This window comes from Erpetoichthys calabaricus, chromosome 14 (genome assembly GCF_900747795.2).
Source record: "Erpetoichthys calabaricus chromosome 14, fErpCal1.3, whole genome shotgun sequence".
Lineage (NCBI taxonomy): Eukaryota > Metazoa > Chordata > Cladistia > Polypteriformes > Polypteridae > Erpetoichthys > Erpetoichthys calabaricus.
In genome coordinates, this window is record NC_041407.2 from 6328779 (window position 1) to 6345365 (window position 16587).

The 16587-nt window shown below is 43.5% G+C and overlaps 1 protein-coding gene across 2 annotated transcripts in view; it reads left to right on the top strand.

Annotated features, from left to right (window-relative positions):
* The window catches only part of tbc1d16 (TBC1 domain family, member 16), a 181786-nt gene that overhangs the window by 71735 nt on the left and 93464 nt on the right, over positions 1 to 16587 (top strand). For both annotated transcript variants that reach the window (XM_051936499.1, XM_028820023.2), the window contains one exon: positions 16023 to 16220. In XM_051936499.1, coding sequence (XP_051792459.1) covers positions 16023 to 16220 — 198 coding nt within the window. The remainder of the gene's footprint in view (positions 1 to 16022; positions 16221 to 16587) is intronic.

Consider the following 16587-nt stretch of genomic DNA (forward strand, 5'->3'; position numbering starts at 1 on the left):
TTTTATGCAATCGTTTTGTTCACCCCACTGAATTAAAGCTGAAAGTCTGCACTTCAACTGTATCTGAGTTGTTTCATTTCAAATTCATTGTGGTGATGTACAGAACCAAAATGAGAAAAAAGTTGTCTCCGTCCAAATATTTATGGACCTAACTGTAGATAGATCGATAGATAAATAGATAGATAGATAGATAGATAAGAAGTTAGCGTAGTAGGCAGGATTACATAGATAGATAGATAAGAAGTTAGCATAGTAGGCAGTATTAGATAGATAGATAAGAATTTAGCATAGTAGGCAGGATTACATAGATAGATAGATAGATAAGAAGTTAGCATAGTAGGCAGGATTAGATAGATAGATAGATAAATAAGAAGTTAGCGTAGTAGGCAGGATTACATAGATAGATAGATAGATAGATAAGAAGTTAGCGTAGTAGGCAGGATTACATAGATAGATAGATGTGAAGGGCACACTATAATGCTAGACAGATAGATTTGAAAGGCGCTATGATGGATATATAGATACATAGAATATAAGAAAGGCGCTATATGATAGATAGATAGTGTGGAACAGCCAGGCTGGCATTGCCTTCTTAACGTGACACACCTGATTTTTCTTTTCTTTTACCTTGTGGGCTGCGCCTTCCCCGTTCCCACAAGCTCAATGCAGTCCCAGCACAAAGGCAATATTCTCTTCCTTCTCTCTCTTTTTCTCCTGTGCACTACTCTGGTCAAGCTTCGTCCTCCTCCTCCTCCCGGCTCTGGCTCCCTGAGTAGTGGCTGCTGGCTTCTTTTATAACACACCCTGAGGTGCTCCAGGTGCTCGATGACTCAATTCTGGCAGCACTTCCTGGTGCAGCACCCCCTGCCTGCGCCAGTGGATCCCAACAGAGCGGCACCAAACTCCAACTCCCATGAAGCCCTGCAGGAGTCCGAGGCACCACTGCAACCCAGGGGGGGTTGCCATCTAGCGTCCTGGGGGAGGTAATACTCTGACCACGCTTGATCCCCTGGTCCTCCCAGCGTGGGGGTGTTCAAGCTGGGCAAGGGCCCCGGCCGCACACTACAATAGATAGATTAATAGGTAGATCACTTTTTCACACTATCTGTCTGTTTAAGTCTGTGTGAAACGTTTGTGTTAGTCAGTCAGCCATCCAGTCCGGCATTTTTTGTGAAACACCTTTAACTCGGGACATCATCACAAAGGGGTTAGAATCCAATACAAAGCAGAGCACAAAACTGATGGCAGGGGAATTAGACACAGGGAACTGAAGAAAATGAAAATACAGAAATGAAATGGGACATGATGTCAGTGCTGTGGCCAAATGACATCAAGGGGCAGACCAAGATAGTAAGTTCTGTCTAGTATGGTCCACAAAGCAGGAATATCCACTCGTAGTAATGGACAGTACATTAATACCAAAGGTGGAACACTGTCACAGTGGATAGTTAGGCCAGTGCCAACCTCCCCTGGTCCTCTGAAGAATTACAACCATCAGAGTCCTTCAGCTGTCCCCAAAACTCATGTATGTGATGATAGATAGATGTGAAAGGCACTATATGATAGATAGTGTGAATAGGTGCTATAATGGCACCCGACCCCGCACAGAGAGACAGGGAGGCACGTGTAAAAATAAAACAAATAGTTATTTTTCTTCAGCTGGGGGACACGTCTCCCCCATGCCCCACAGCCACAGCACAGTCCCAAAAGCACAAACCAAAACAAAAGGCACACCGCTCTCTTCACCACCGCTCCTCCTGGCAAGCATTGTCCTCCTCCCGACTCTGGCTGCCAATGGTGGCTGCTGGCTCCCTTTTATAGCCCACCCAGATGGGCTTCAGGTGATTGGTGACCTAGATCCGGCTACACTGCTTGGTGTGGCTGCATGCCCCCCACCCCCCACAGGGGCTCAGGAAGCCATGCAGCTCCCCCTGGCGGTTGCCACAGAGCCCAACAGAGCTGAGCTCCGGAGTCCCATATCTGTGGCCCCAATGCAACTCAGGGGGGCTGCCACCAAACGTTCCAGGGGAAGTAGTATGCTGCCCACTCGGACCAAGTGTCAAAGGGGTGTCCCAGCCGGGCATGGAGTCTGGCCATCCGCCACAATAGATAGATATTAAAGGCACTATATGATGGATAGACAGATGTGAAAGGCACTATATAATAGATGGTGTGTAGCTGCGCAGTAAAGGTGTTCTGTAAATCAAAAGCGTGCCAGCATTTTTACAATGCTGCTGCCATCTCAAAGTAGAGCCACAAATGGCTGACATGTTCCAGGCTCAGACCCGTAAAATGCAAACAGTGAAGTAAAACGTGGCCAGCGCCCCTTTGGTGGTGGTGACCTTGGTGGGCCGCGACCGCACCGGCCTCCCAGTGTGAAGGATTCACTTTGACTCCTGAGACCTGATGACCTGCGTGTCTGGCACGTGGCGGCCGCAGCTCCCTTTGTTTTCTGGCTGGCTGCGTCTTCCTTTCTCCAGCAGGTTACACCTCCAGGTAATTACAACATGGCTGGGATGGAAAGCAGTTGGTGTGAAGGGAACCAAAAATAACGCAAAAAACAGGAAGTGCGATGGCAACAAAAACGGATTGGTTCCTGTTTTGAGAAGCTTCAGCTTTTGCTTTTCTTGTATGAAGTTTCACTTTCTGGTTAAACACCGAGGAGACATGCTGTGCCTATAAAAAGCCCCCCTGATGCTTCCATGTTTTCTTGTTGTACAACTTTGGAATGTCGTTGGACTGAATTTGACTTTTTTTGACGTTGATCAGCTGTAAAAGACTCTTTGATGTCAAAGTGAAAGCCGATCCTCAACGAATTAGGAATATAAACCACAAAATGATCGATTGCATACAGGTGCTGGTCATAAAATTAGAATATCACGACAAAGTTGATTTATTTCAGTAATTCCATTCAAAGAGTGAAACTTGTATATTAGATTCATTCATTACACACAGACTGATGTATTTCAAATGTTTATTTCTTTTAATGTTGATGATTATAACTGACAACTAATGAAAGCCCCAAATTCAGTATCTCGGAAAATTAGAATATCAATTAAGACCAATGCAAAAAAAGGATTTTTAGAAATGTTGGCCAACTGAAAGGTATGAACATGAACAGTATGAGCATGTACAGCACTCAATATTTAGTTGGGGCTCCTTTGGCCTGGATTACTGCAGCAATGCGGCGTGGCATGGAGTCGATCAGTCTGTGGCACTGCTCAGGTGTTATGAGAGCCCATGTTGCTCTGATAGTGGCCTTCAGCTCTTCTGAATTGTTGGGTCTGGCGTATTGCATCTTCCTCTTCACAATACCCCATAGATTTTCTATGGGGTTAAGGTCAGGCGAGTTTGCTTGCCAATCAAGAACGGAGATACCATGGTCCTTAAACCAGATACTGGTAGCTTTGGCACTGTGTGCAGGTGCCAGGTCCTGTTGGAAAATGAAATCTGCATCTCCATAAAGTTCGTCAGCAGCAGGAAGCATGAAGTGCTCTAAAACTTCCTGGTAGATGGCTGCGTTGACCTTGGACCTCAGAAAACACCATGGACCGACACCAGCAGATGACATGGCACCCCAAACCATCACTGACTGTGGAAACTTTACACTGGAACTCACGCAACGTGGATTCTGTGCCTCTCCTCTCCTCCTCCAGACTCTGGGACCTTGATTTCCAAAGGAAATGCAAAATTTACTTTCATCAGAGAACATAACTTTGGACCACTCAGCAGCAGTCCAAAGGCGAGACGCTTCTGACGCTGTCTCTTGTTCAAGAGTGGCTTGACACAAGGAATGCGACAGCTGAAACCCATGTCTTGCATACGTCTGTGCCTGGTGGTTCTTGAAGCACTGACTCCAGCTGCAGTCCACTCTTTGTGAATCTCCCCCACATTTTTGTTTCACAATCCTCTCCAGGGTGTGGTTATCCCTATTGCTTGTCCAATTTTTTCTACCACATCTTGTCCTTCCCTTCGCCTCTCCATTAATGTGCTTGGACACAGAGCTCTGTGAATAGCCAGCCTCTTTAGCAATGACCTTTTGTGTCTTGCCCTCCTTGTGCAAGGTGTCAATGGTCGTCTTTTGGACAACTGTCAAGTCAGCAGTCTTCCCCATGATTGTGTAGCCTACAGAACTCGACTGAGAGACCATTTAAAGGCTTTTGAGTTAATGAGCTGATTAGAGTGCGGCACCAGGTGTCTTCAATATTGAACCTTTTCACAATATTCTAATTTTCCGAGATACTGGATTTGGGACTTTCATTAGTTGTCAGTTATAATCATCAACATTAAAAGAAATAAACATTTGAAATACATCAGTCTGTGTGTAATGAATGAATCTAATATACAAGTTTCACTTTTTGAATGGAATTACTGAAATAAATCAACTTTGTCGTGATATTCTAATTTTATGACCAGCACCTGTAAGTATGCACCCCCCAAAGTATTCAGCTCCTCCTTGTCGGTATTTAGTCGATGGCAGCCATGACAAGCTTGAGTCAATAGGCCGAGGCCACTCTCTGTCTGTCAGCTCTGCCATTGTTCCTTCTTCTTCGTCGAGTGGCTCAAAGTGTCATGGTGATCCAAATTCTCGGCTGGACTGAGATCAGCTCCCGGATTTATTAAGCACATTGGAGTAGGAAAACGTGCCCCCTGATCTTAAGAGTGGAAGTAAAAACATTTGATGAATTTTCCTAATTTAGGACACGACTTCTCACATCACTGGGATTCATCACATTCATGTCTCCGTTGACTCTTCCTATGAAGTTTGTAGATGGATTGGGAGAGCATGGCGGGTCATGAGGTCGCTGGAAAGGAGTGTGTGGCGCTCCTGATATCTCTGCAAAGGGACGAAGGTCCAAGTCTTTAGAGTCCTGGTGCTCCCTGGTTTGTGAGACATGGACGCTATCAGTGACCCGAGATGAAGACTGGACTCCTTCATGTGTGTCTATTCAGACCGCTGGTTTGACTTTGTATTGGTCATGGAGTCCCGAATGAGGCACATGACCTGCATTGTGAGGGAGCGTCGGTTACAGCACTACAGCCATGTGGCGTGATTACCCGTGGGTGATCCAGCTCATTGCTGAAGACCTGAGTGGTTGGACCAGGCCAAGGGGATGCCCACGTAACACCTGGCTGCGGCAGATAGAGGGTCATTTCCGAGGGGGATCCCGTGCTGTTTCATCATGTGGTGGGTACGGCAACACGCTGTGCCAGAGCATGCCCCCCAACCTGACCTGAAAGGGCCTCCCCGGGTGCTCCCTCCAGCACATTTCACAGCCCATGAGATAACCAAAAGACAGTGAACCACCTGGCCACTCTTGTCAGGTTTTTTGCATGAAGAGAAAAAGCTCCACAAACTCCACCGCTCCTCCTTATATATGCATCACCTCATCCCTTTCCACGCATTAAGATCATCAGCAAGTCCAAAACAATCTCGTAGCAGTCAGAAGGGTGCCGAGTGCAGAGCAGAGGGTGCCATCTGGGAGCTTTGCCTGCTTATTTTCCTTGTTTATCACTAATGCTGTGCCGATCGGCCGCCCCAGAGCTTCTCTGTGACGCTATCAGGCCAGGATGCTACAAAAACAGTGGGGTCTCCGAGGACCACTAAATTAGTATTTAGTTCACAGGACTCGCAGTCCACAAGGGAAAGGCTGCATCATGCCAAAGCAAACACCCGTTGGCACTCTTGCATCACATCACCCCGGGGAGAAAACTCTATGAGGCAGTAGGCTTTCCGTGCTGAAAGAAGGCATAAGATGAAGGGGAAGAAGGAATGCAAGAGATCCGTGACAGAAAATAAACAAATAAATAAATAAATAAGGTATATTCCTCAAAGCTAATCCTTCAAGTGACAACATGTTTTACTTTCCTTTTGCTTTTAAGTTTCAAACAAATTCTGTAAAAGATTACTTTGAAAAGCACATTGGTGGTCTTCCCAAATCCTTGCTTACACCATACATATATCTGATTTTGTGTCTATATGTCTGTTGTGGGGGCTCTGGCCGGGATGCCCCGACAATGGAAGGACCCCAAGACAGAGTATTTTCAGGACAGTTTCTCCCCCCGGACCGACAGAGGGCAGTCCCCTTGGCTTGCAGCGGGGTCACTGGTTTGGAACATGAGAAGCTCAACCCTGCTGGGATCCATGGCCACCACCAGGGGGCACTAGAGACGTTGCTGTGCCCTGTTTGGCAGCACTTCCGCCACACCAGGAAGTGCTGCCACACCAGGAAGTGCTGCCAAACAGGGCGCAGCAAACGTCCCTGGTGCCCCCTGGTGATGGCTGTATGCGCACCTGGGCTTCACAAAGTTTATATATAATTGGACTAATGTGCTTATGAAGTAGCCATCCAGCCAGCCAGCCAGCCATCTTCTAAACTTGCTTTGTCTTGTGCAGGGCCGCTGGGGAGCTGGAGCCTATCCCAGCAATCCTTGGGTGCAAGGCAGGAACAACACCTGGTGAGGGCACCAGCCCATTGTGTGGTGAATACGCACACACACACACAACTCCACACACATGCACACGCATACATACACACACTAATCTAAACACACACACACAACTCCACACACACTAATCTACACACACACTACTCCATACACACACACACACACACCCCCACACACACACACACACACACACACACGGAAGTGGCCGACTGTATCAGCCATTAAAGGACGTTTAATGTTCGGGGATTGTTTGTTTCGCTTTAGCGTTTCATTTACTATCATAGAGGGCACAGTTCTGAACTTATTTCGAATGCCTTATCTGTTGTGGTTAACACTTTTTTATTAATTTTTCTGAAGTTTTCTGATCCCTAGTGTTGTCACAAACACACATTGGAAACACGGAAAGTCATATTTGCTTATATTGAAACTTTTTTTTTTCCACTTTAAAGGGGATTCATTTAATAATGTTATTTTCCATGTTTTGGTTACAAACTCCGCCATTTTGATGTGTTTTCCCTCTTGCTGTTAAATGGATATGGCATGTTTATGACATGTTTATTAGGTATTCCACATTCCAATTTCCTTTGTGCCTTGTTTATGTATTTTGCAGAACGTTGGTGATTTGTAATGCTCATTAGGAGCTAGATGTATAGGCAGGCACTCACATCTAACCATGAAGGAGCAGATGAGTGAAGCAAACCCTTGTGGGCCCTGCCATTGAGAAGTAGCCAGCTGTAGTCCGGGCAGTTTTAGGCCTCTGAACAATTAAGGCACTATGAGGCCCGAAACCTCTTCATATTCATATGAGAAACATGGCAACGTTCAGTAGACACTTTTAATGTGATGTGTTGCTTTACCTAGAAAATTGTTTAATTTTATTTTTTTCACACAAAAAAAAGTTATGTTGACTTCTAGAAACATATATATATATATATATGTGTATGTATGTATGTATGTATGTGTATATATATGTGTATACAGTATATATATATATATATATATATATATATATATATATATATATATATATATATATGTATTGTGGCACGCAGCTGGGGGTGGTACCCAGCCGGGATGCCCAGGAGGACCGGAGGAGGGCTTGTGCCTCCTCCAGACCACGAGGGGGAGACCGCCCCGGTTGCTTTGGGGGCCACGGGTGTACAGAGCTTTGAAGGTCAACCCTGTAAGGGCTTGTGGTCACCTCCAAGGGGCGCCCAGATGCCTTGGGAGCCCTGGACCTCAGCACTTCTGCCACACCCGGAAGTGCTGGGCGGGGAAGAAGAGCAGGGACACCCGGAGTGCTTCCGGGGAGGCAGCCGGCACTTCCACCACACTGGGGTGTGTCGGTAGAAGATTGCCGGAAGACACCTGGAGCACATCCGGGTGCTTATAAAAGGGGCCGCCTCCCTTCATTCAGGGCTGGAGTCGGGTGAGGAGAAGGACGAGGTCTGGAGAAGAGAGTGGAGACGGCCTGAAGAGACGAGGCAGAGTGTGAGAGGCCTGGACTTTGGGGGAGTATCTTGGGGTTTGTGTTGCACTTACTGACTTGTAAATAATAGGTACTGTAAATATACGTGTGGTGGTGCATAAGACCATGTCTGCCTGTCTGTGTCCGAGGCTCGTTCCACAGTATTTGTATATGTATATATATATATATACAGTGGAACCTTGGTTTGCGAGTAACTTAGTTTACGAGTGTTTTGCAAGACGAGCTAAAATATTAAATACATTTTGACTTGATAAACGAGTGAGGTCTTGCATTACGAGTAGTATGTATACGCTTTGTCTGCTGAGCGTCATGTGATCACAACTGAGCTGATGGTTCTTCTTCTCTCTCTCGCTGCGGGATTGTGGGCAATCGTCTCCTCCATCTTAGTCGGCGTGCCTCACTCATATGGTCAACATCCACACGAGCGTATACTGTTTACTACAGCATTGTGACTGTGTGTGTGCGCTGTGACGTGCGAGTCCCCATCTTGCACCCCAAAACACGAAGCTGAGTCTCAGTACTTTAGCAACACCAGCTTTATTCAGCTTGAAACAGCAACAGCGCGGTTATTTATTGTAGCGGGATCTGCCACTCTCCTATACACAGACACAGCAGTCAGGCAGGGCCCTGCGCATTTATAATGTTCCTTGTTCCTTGTATCACCCATCGACAGCAGGCGCTTATAGCATGTCCGCGATCTTTTCGGATTCGCTTTTACGGCGAACTGCTACAGCGCTCTTCCGCGTGTTGTCCCGAGTTTAGAAACTCACTCACACCACCCAGGATTCTTTTTAAAGGTAAAATGCAGGTTAATTTGTTTTATGTATTTTTACTTTATATTTTGTATTAATCATTTTTATACTAGACAAAGAGCCCGTTTCGACAACGTAAGATGAAATGGGCACGAGTGGAATAGTAATAAGTATAAGCACCACAAACTTGATATAGGTGTATTGAATGAATGCGTAATTGAATCAGAATGCGTAATTAGGCCTCGAGCTGTAGTCGAAATCGCCTTTCAGGCCTCTTGAGCTTTAATTGAAGTCGCCTTTCTCTTTGAATTTTCGCAGCCGTAAATCCGCCACCTGCCGCGATGTCAGTCTCGTAAGGTTTTTTGGGCAGCTGCGCAGAAGGCGACTGCGCATTCGGCTTCGGACGGACGTGAGTGAGTGAGGAGGCTGGCGAATTATGTATTAAGATGAATAGTTTTGGGTTGTGGAACGAATCTTCTGAGTGTCCATTATTTCTAATGGGGAAATTCGCTTTGATACACGAGTGCTTTGGACTGCGAGCACGTTTCCGGAACGAATTATGCTCACAAACCGAGGTTCCACTGTATATATACAGTATGTATTGTAAAAGAATGACTCAAAGCGCATAAAGGTTTGGGGTTTCCGGCCCCGTATACTGTAACAAAAGATTAATTTTTACAAATAAAGATTTCAGAATTGGCATTCATAACACAGCCGCCATGATGGCGGAGAGGGGAACATTTACCAGGAGGGACCGGAAATAGGAGAATGGACTGCTGGGAAGGAACCGTGATGAATGCTGGGATTGTTGATGTCATCGGGGAGCGACAGAGGGAAGGCAGAAGTGTTGTTATGGTTTCATGTATTCAGGGTGGATTCATGGCGGCGTTGCGTCCTTCTTTCTGCAGAGATAAAGAGAGAGAGGTTAGTACCCCGCCATTCCCTTCTGACATACGGCTTCACGTCACATTTTGGGTCATTACGTGGCTCCCTAATCACGCGTGCGTGACAGTATATATATGTATATGTATATATATGTATATATATCTACAGTTGTGCTTGAAAGTTTGTGAACCCTTTAGAATTTTCTGTATTTCTGCATAAATATGACCTAAAACATCATTAGACTTTCATTCAAGTCCTAAAAGTAGATAAAGAGAAACCAGCTAAACAAATGATACAAAGATATTATACTTGGTCATTTATTTATTGAGGAAAATGATGGAATATTACATATTTGTGAGTGGCAAAAGTATGTGAACCTCTAGGATCAGCAGTTAGTTTGAAGGTGAAATTCGAGTCCGGTGTTTTCAATCAATGGGATGACAATCAGGTGTGAGTGGGCACCCTGTGTTATTTAAAGAACAGATCTATCAAAGTCTGCTCTTCACAACACACCTTTGTGGAAGTGTATCATGGCACAAACAAAGGAGATTTCTGAGGACCTCACAAAAAGAGTTGTTGATGCTCATCAGGCTGGAAAAGGTTACAAAACCATCTCTAAAGAGTTTGGACTCCACCAATCCACAGTCAGACAGATTGTGTACAAATGGAGGAGATTCAAGACCATTGTTACCCTCCCCAGGAGTGGTCGACCAAGCAAAGATCACTCCAAGAGCAAGGCGTGTAATAGTTGGCGAGGTCACAAAGGACCCCAGGGTAACTTCTAAGCAACTGAAGGTCTCTCTCTCACATTGGCTAATGTTCATGTTCATGAGTCCACCATGAGGAGAACACTGAACAACAATGGTATGCATGGCAGGGTTGCAAGGAGAAAGCCACTGCTCTGCAAAAAAAATATTGCTGCTTGTCTGCAGTTTGCTAAAGATCACGTGGACAAACCAGAAGGCTATTGGAAGAATATTTTGTGGACGGATGAGACCAAAATAGAACTTTGTGGTTTAAATGAAAAGCGTTATGTTTGGAGAAAGGAAAACACTGCATTCCAGCATAAGAACTTTATCATCCCATCTGTGAAACATGGTGGTGGCAGTATCATGGTTTGGGCCTGTTTTGCTGCATCTGGGCCAGGACGGCTTGCCTTCATTGATGGAACAATCATTGGGAGCATACGACTGGAAGAACTCCTACGTGGGTTGTGCCAAACAGGTAATGTGTGATTTATTTATTTATTTTTCTTCCATGGACGTCTTTACATTGTGTGCTGTCTTCCAGTGCTGGACTGTTGTTCTGTTCTTTCTCCATCAAGACATGAGATTAAACATTTTTCTTGGTCGTCACAAAGTCTCATTTCTGAATGGACGGCTACATTAAGGAGCCGCTGAGAATCTCAGCACCACTTGCGGTTTGGCTCAGTGATCCAACGTCTCACCTTGAGATGTTTGTTTCCTTTTTTGCTTGTTTTGAAGGAGTTTTCTCCAGTTTTGCTAAGTTGGGTGTGTTATTTATTGTTTTTTTATTACCTATTAAGCATTCCATATGTCTTTCGTTAGTTTCATTTCTACCCTTCTGCGTCTTGTTAATTTAGGTCATTTTTTAATTGTTAAATTGTGGTGTGAGACCCCAGATTAGGTAATTGCCCTCCCAGTGCTGTGGTTATGCTTTTTATTTTAGCTGTGCCTGCAGCCATTGCATCTTGTAGTGGCATTCACCTCATGCGTTGTGTTGTTTTGCTCCCTATTGTTTTGTGCTTATTATTTAGTTTAGTTTTCAGATTTCTGTTTTTTTTTTGCTTTGTGTCCTCCCCCACCATAACCTACCGTCTATGGGGGAAGACTGAAAGCTTTAGATTCGTCAGGCATGTTGATCTCCAGGTTTTGATGAATCTCGATGTTTTAGGGTCCCCGATACTGAAAATGCTGATATCTCGGTGATAGGTGTGTGTCTGTCTGTGTGTCACAGTTTCTGCAGGATGGTCTCGAGCTAAAATGGATGGACGGAAAAATAGCAAACTCGAAGCTGAAGCCTGTTATGAGATGACGACGTGCTGATTTGTTTTTGAGCCAAATCGTGCAAGAGAAAGAGGCAGCACTCTAGAGTAGGGGTCCCCAGCTCCGGTCCTGGAGGGCCCCGGTAGCCACAGGTTTTCATTCTAACCCTTTTCTGAGTTAGTGACCTGTTTTTGCTGCTAATTAACTTCTTTTGAATTAATTTTTAACTGACTTGCTCTTGAAGATTCAGACCCTTTAATTGCTTCTCAAACAATACAAAATGAACCAACACAAAATGTGTCCATCATACAATATCTGAAAATAAAGAAAGATGGAGCTCTCAGGAATGCTGATCTGCTCAGGTCCACAAAACATTTCACCAGTGCTCTTAGAAAAGAGAAAATCCACAATTTTGGAAATGTCTGCTATTACACAATGAGAGCAGCAATAAGCTGTGGAATTAAAGAACGGGTTTAATTAACTACAAGACTCGGAGCCTAAATGAAAAAGAAACTGGTTGGAGTTTGAGGCCCTGACTTAGTTGATCTTCTGTTGGCTCACTCACGTCACATTTCGTTTCTGTTTAAGGAAAGAATTGAAGCAATTCAGAGGAACGATGAAGAAATTCAGGGGAACAAATCTTAACAAACAAATCAATTAAAAATGAATGGTAAAGGAGTTAATTAGCAGCAAAAACGGTTCACCAATTAAGAAAAGGGTTAAATTGAAAACCTGCAGCCACTGCAGCCATCCAGGTCCGGTGTTGGGGACCCTTGATCTAGAGGAACCCTCAAACACCGTCATTCTGCCATTAATTATGAATTCTTCTCGTCTGTTGCTATCGTAATGACTGATTTTGCAATCAGAAAGTTCACCCTTGGTTCCAGGGGCGCAAACCCTACTGACGCTCACGTCCGAATTTTTTGTTCTGGATTTTGGACATTGAATCATAATTTTGTACTTTATTTAATTTAAATTAGCAACCTTTAGCTGTTAATTTGGAATGTTGTATTTTGTTTTAATTAGTTGCTATAGTTTTGGATTCTCTTTTAACCTTAATTTAATTTTTTAAATTCTTGCTGTTTTTTGACCTTCGGCTTTTCCTTTCTGATTCTGCTTTCTGTCTTTTCAGTTTTCTATTTTTCTTTGTTTCAAACTCTTCAACATTTTCCTTTGATTTAGAAATGAATGAACGGTTTGTTATCCATCCATCCATTTTCCAACCCGCTGAATCCGAACACAGGGTCACGGGGGTCTGCTGGAGCCAATCCCAACCAACACAGGACACAAGGCAGGAACCAATCCCGGGCAGGGTGCCAACCCACCGCAGGACACACACAAACACACCTACACACCAATCACACACTAGGGCCAATTTAGAATTGCCAATCCACCTAACCTGCTTGTCTTTGGACTGTGGGAGGAAACCCACGCAGACACGGGGAGAACATGCAAACTCCACGACCCAGGAAGCGAACCCGGGTACCCAGGTCTCCCAACTGCGAGGCAGCAGTGCTACCCACTGTGCCACCGTGCCGCCCACTGCTTGTTATGATGTGACTATTTCTTAATTATTTATATGTTTCTCTTCATGTCTTGAAATCCATTTTTGGATCTGTTTAGGGGTTTTCTTGGTCTAGTAATCCAATTCTGATGAAAAAAAAATTGACAAACTAATAATAATAATAATTCTTTACATTTATATAGCGCTTTTCTCACTACTCAAAGTGCTCTCCACACAGGGAGAACCCGGGAAGAGAACCCACAATCTCCTTACTGCAAAGCAGCAGCACTACCACTGCACCACCTGTGGGGACAAACTGTAGTATGAATATTGGTTTTGAATCGTTTCAGACGCCATTTTGTTTTGTCCATGCATTGCTGATGTCCTTCGGCGGTTGCTAGGGGGTGGGGTTTGGAATTCGAGACCCCTGATGTTTATCAAACTCAAACTCCGGTCCTGGAGGGGCTCAGTGGCTGCAGGTTTTCATTCTAACCCTTTTCTTAATTGCTGCTAATTAACTTCTTTTGAATTCATTTTAATTGCGGCCCTCCAGGGCCGGAGTTTGAGAACCCTGAGTTAAAAGGTCAGCTGAGTTTGAGGATATTGAAATCTTTTTTTTTAACTTTTTGTCGATTGTTTTTTTGTTTCCAAAAACGACTTTTGTATGTTGATTTTGATTTTTTTAGCTCTTGTTTTGGTTGTAGTTGCGGTGCCTTAGATCTTTTGTTTTTTCGACTGTTTTTCTTGCTAGTTTTCTAACGTACTAATTGTTTTATTTGTTTGTCGAGGGGTTTTTGACGTTTTCCCTCTCCACTTGTGGAAGTTACAACTGTGACACATTTTATGTCTTTTGAAAGCTTAATTTATTTTCCATTACCTATACCTGAAGTATGACAATTAACACAAACCATTACAATGACGTTTGTGTTTCTGTGTTTATAATTAGATGATGATTAGTATTGTTATTATTAATTTTGCTACAAAATGCATCACTATCAAGAAATAAGAGCACTTAATGTAGGAAACCTCCACATAGATCAGTAGATTATGAACAGGCAGATCTGACAGAGAGTCTCAGTAATTCCAACGATGCCTGATCCTCTTAGATTGTGATGCTCATTCCCTCTGCAGATCTGCCGCTGAGATTTCTTGTCGTTTGTTTTAAATACAAGCCCTGTAACAAGTGCCGAGTGAGATGGGAGCTCTGGATTCTCGGAGGAGGAATGATGCAAGGCTGTCATTCTGTGTCGCGCTGAGATCCTGAGTGAAATCTGCGCTCCAGAGAGCCATTCACTCCTGTTCAGGTCCTTGGGGGAACTCGGGAAGAGGTGACAAGTTCATAATTAGCCGGCTGGCTACTTTTGTATCCTTGGAAAAGAGAAAGCAGAGCTGCAAAAGTCCTCAGCCTCACTTAGGAAAGGGGCAGAGAAATAAAAACACATCCACAACCTCACAAGAGTGGACAAAATCTGTCCGACGAACCCATCCAGTGGGTATAGATAGATAGATAGATAGATAGATAGATAGATAGATAGATAGATAGATAGATAGATAGATAGATAGATAGATAGATAGATAGATAGATAGATAGATAGATAGATAGATAGAAAAAAATTGGTAGGCAGGATTAGATAGATAGATGTGAAAGGCACTATATTATAGATAGAAAAATGGTATAGTAGGCAGGATTAGATAGATAGATAGAATTTGGTATAATAGGGATAGATAGATAGATAGATAGATAGATAGATAGATAGATAGATAGATAGATAGATAGATAGATAGATAGATAGATAGATAGATAGATAGATAGATAGATAGATAGATAGATAGATAGATAGAAAAAAATTGGTATAGTAGGCAGGATTAGATAGATAGATAGATGTGAAAGGCACTATATTATAGATAGAAAAAATGGTATAGTAGGCAGGATTAGATAGATAGATAGATAGATAGATAGATAGATAGATAGATAGATGTGAAAGGCACTATATTATAGATAGAAAAAATGGTATAGTAGGCAGGATTAGATACATAGAAAGAATTTGGTATAGTAGGCAGGATTAGATAGATAGATACATAGAAAAAAATTGGTATAGTCGGCAGCATTACATAGATAGATAGATAGATAGATAGATAGATAGATAGATAGATAGATAGATAGATAGATAGATAGATAGATAGATAGATAGATATGGAATAACTTATGATAGATAGATAGAACTTTAATTTTTCTATATTTAAACAATAGATAGAAAGAATTTGGTATAGTAGGCAGGATTAGATAGATTAATAGAACTGGGTATAGTAGGTAGGGATAGATTTTTTACATTGTCGTCATCTGAGGAATACATTTTGTGGCACCAATCCGGCCATCTCCATTTACTCAAATATTTAAACACTAATAACATTTGATGGTGTGAAAATGAAGCACAGATTCCTTCCAGCCATGGCTACCACGATAGAGACTTCTTCATCTGCCGTCAAGTAAGAGTGGAGCTCCTTCGCTCTGGTGACTTGGGTAAGAATCAACACCGCTTTCCAGGCAGATGTGCTTTAATGGCCCAGAGACTGGAAAGGGCGGAGTCAGTTGCCCTCATTGGGCGGTTTCTCTGTAGTGTGAAGGAAGAAGAACACAAGACAGTTATGTGAAGAAAAACTTCATATTGTTTGGCATCCTTTTAGAAAGTTTCCAACTGTATTCCCGTGTTTTTGTTGCAGAATTTATTCTGAAGTAACAGCTGGGATCCACTGTAGTAGCCACCAAATGCAGGTAGATGAGTCGGTTTCATAGAATTTGTTTGAGCAGCTTGCATCTCGCATGTGGCCATCATGTCACTGGCCTGCTCTGTTGTAGCTGTCATCGTCCATTTCTAATCGGCCTTTGTTTTTTCTTCTTTGGTTGTCATTCATTTCTGTTTCCTCATTTCCTGCAGGGAGACCTGTGATGACTCCATGACTCTTTCTGCAAGCTCCGCCTCCAGCCTGGACAACAACACGTCCTTCCTGGACATCAGCAGCCAATCACACAACAGCAAGTGGGAGGAGCAGCAGAAGGTGTTGGCCCTGGAGCAGCTGTGTGGAGTTTTCCGGGTGGACTTGGGCCAGATGAGGTCCTTGCGACTCTTCTTCAGGTGCCAGTGGTTTTAAAATTGTGTTTAAATCTTTACTAAGAGAAACAAGGCAGCTGACATCTGAAAGAAATGAGCTTATGTGCTTCCACTTGTAATAAAATAAGAACCCGATAACAAATTTAAATATTCAGTCCGTGAAAAAAAAAAAAGTCAATCCTTCAATTCCTTAATTCCTAGGCCTCCCGTTTCTTCCCCGATCCTCGAGACGTGCTTATTGAATTAATCAGCGATTGTAAATTAGCCCAATAGAAATGAGTGGTGGCCTCCCATCTGGGATGTCTTCTGTGGCCGAACAGTCGTGAAACCCGTTTTCAGGATGAAATGTTCAGACACTAACCGGGGTCGTCCCATTTAACTCTTTTAACAA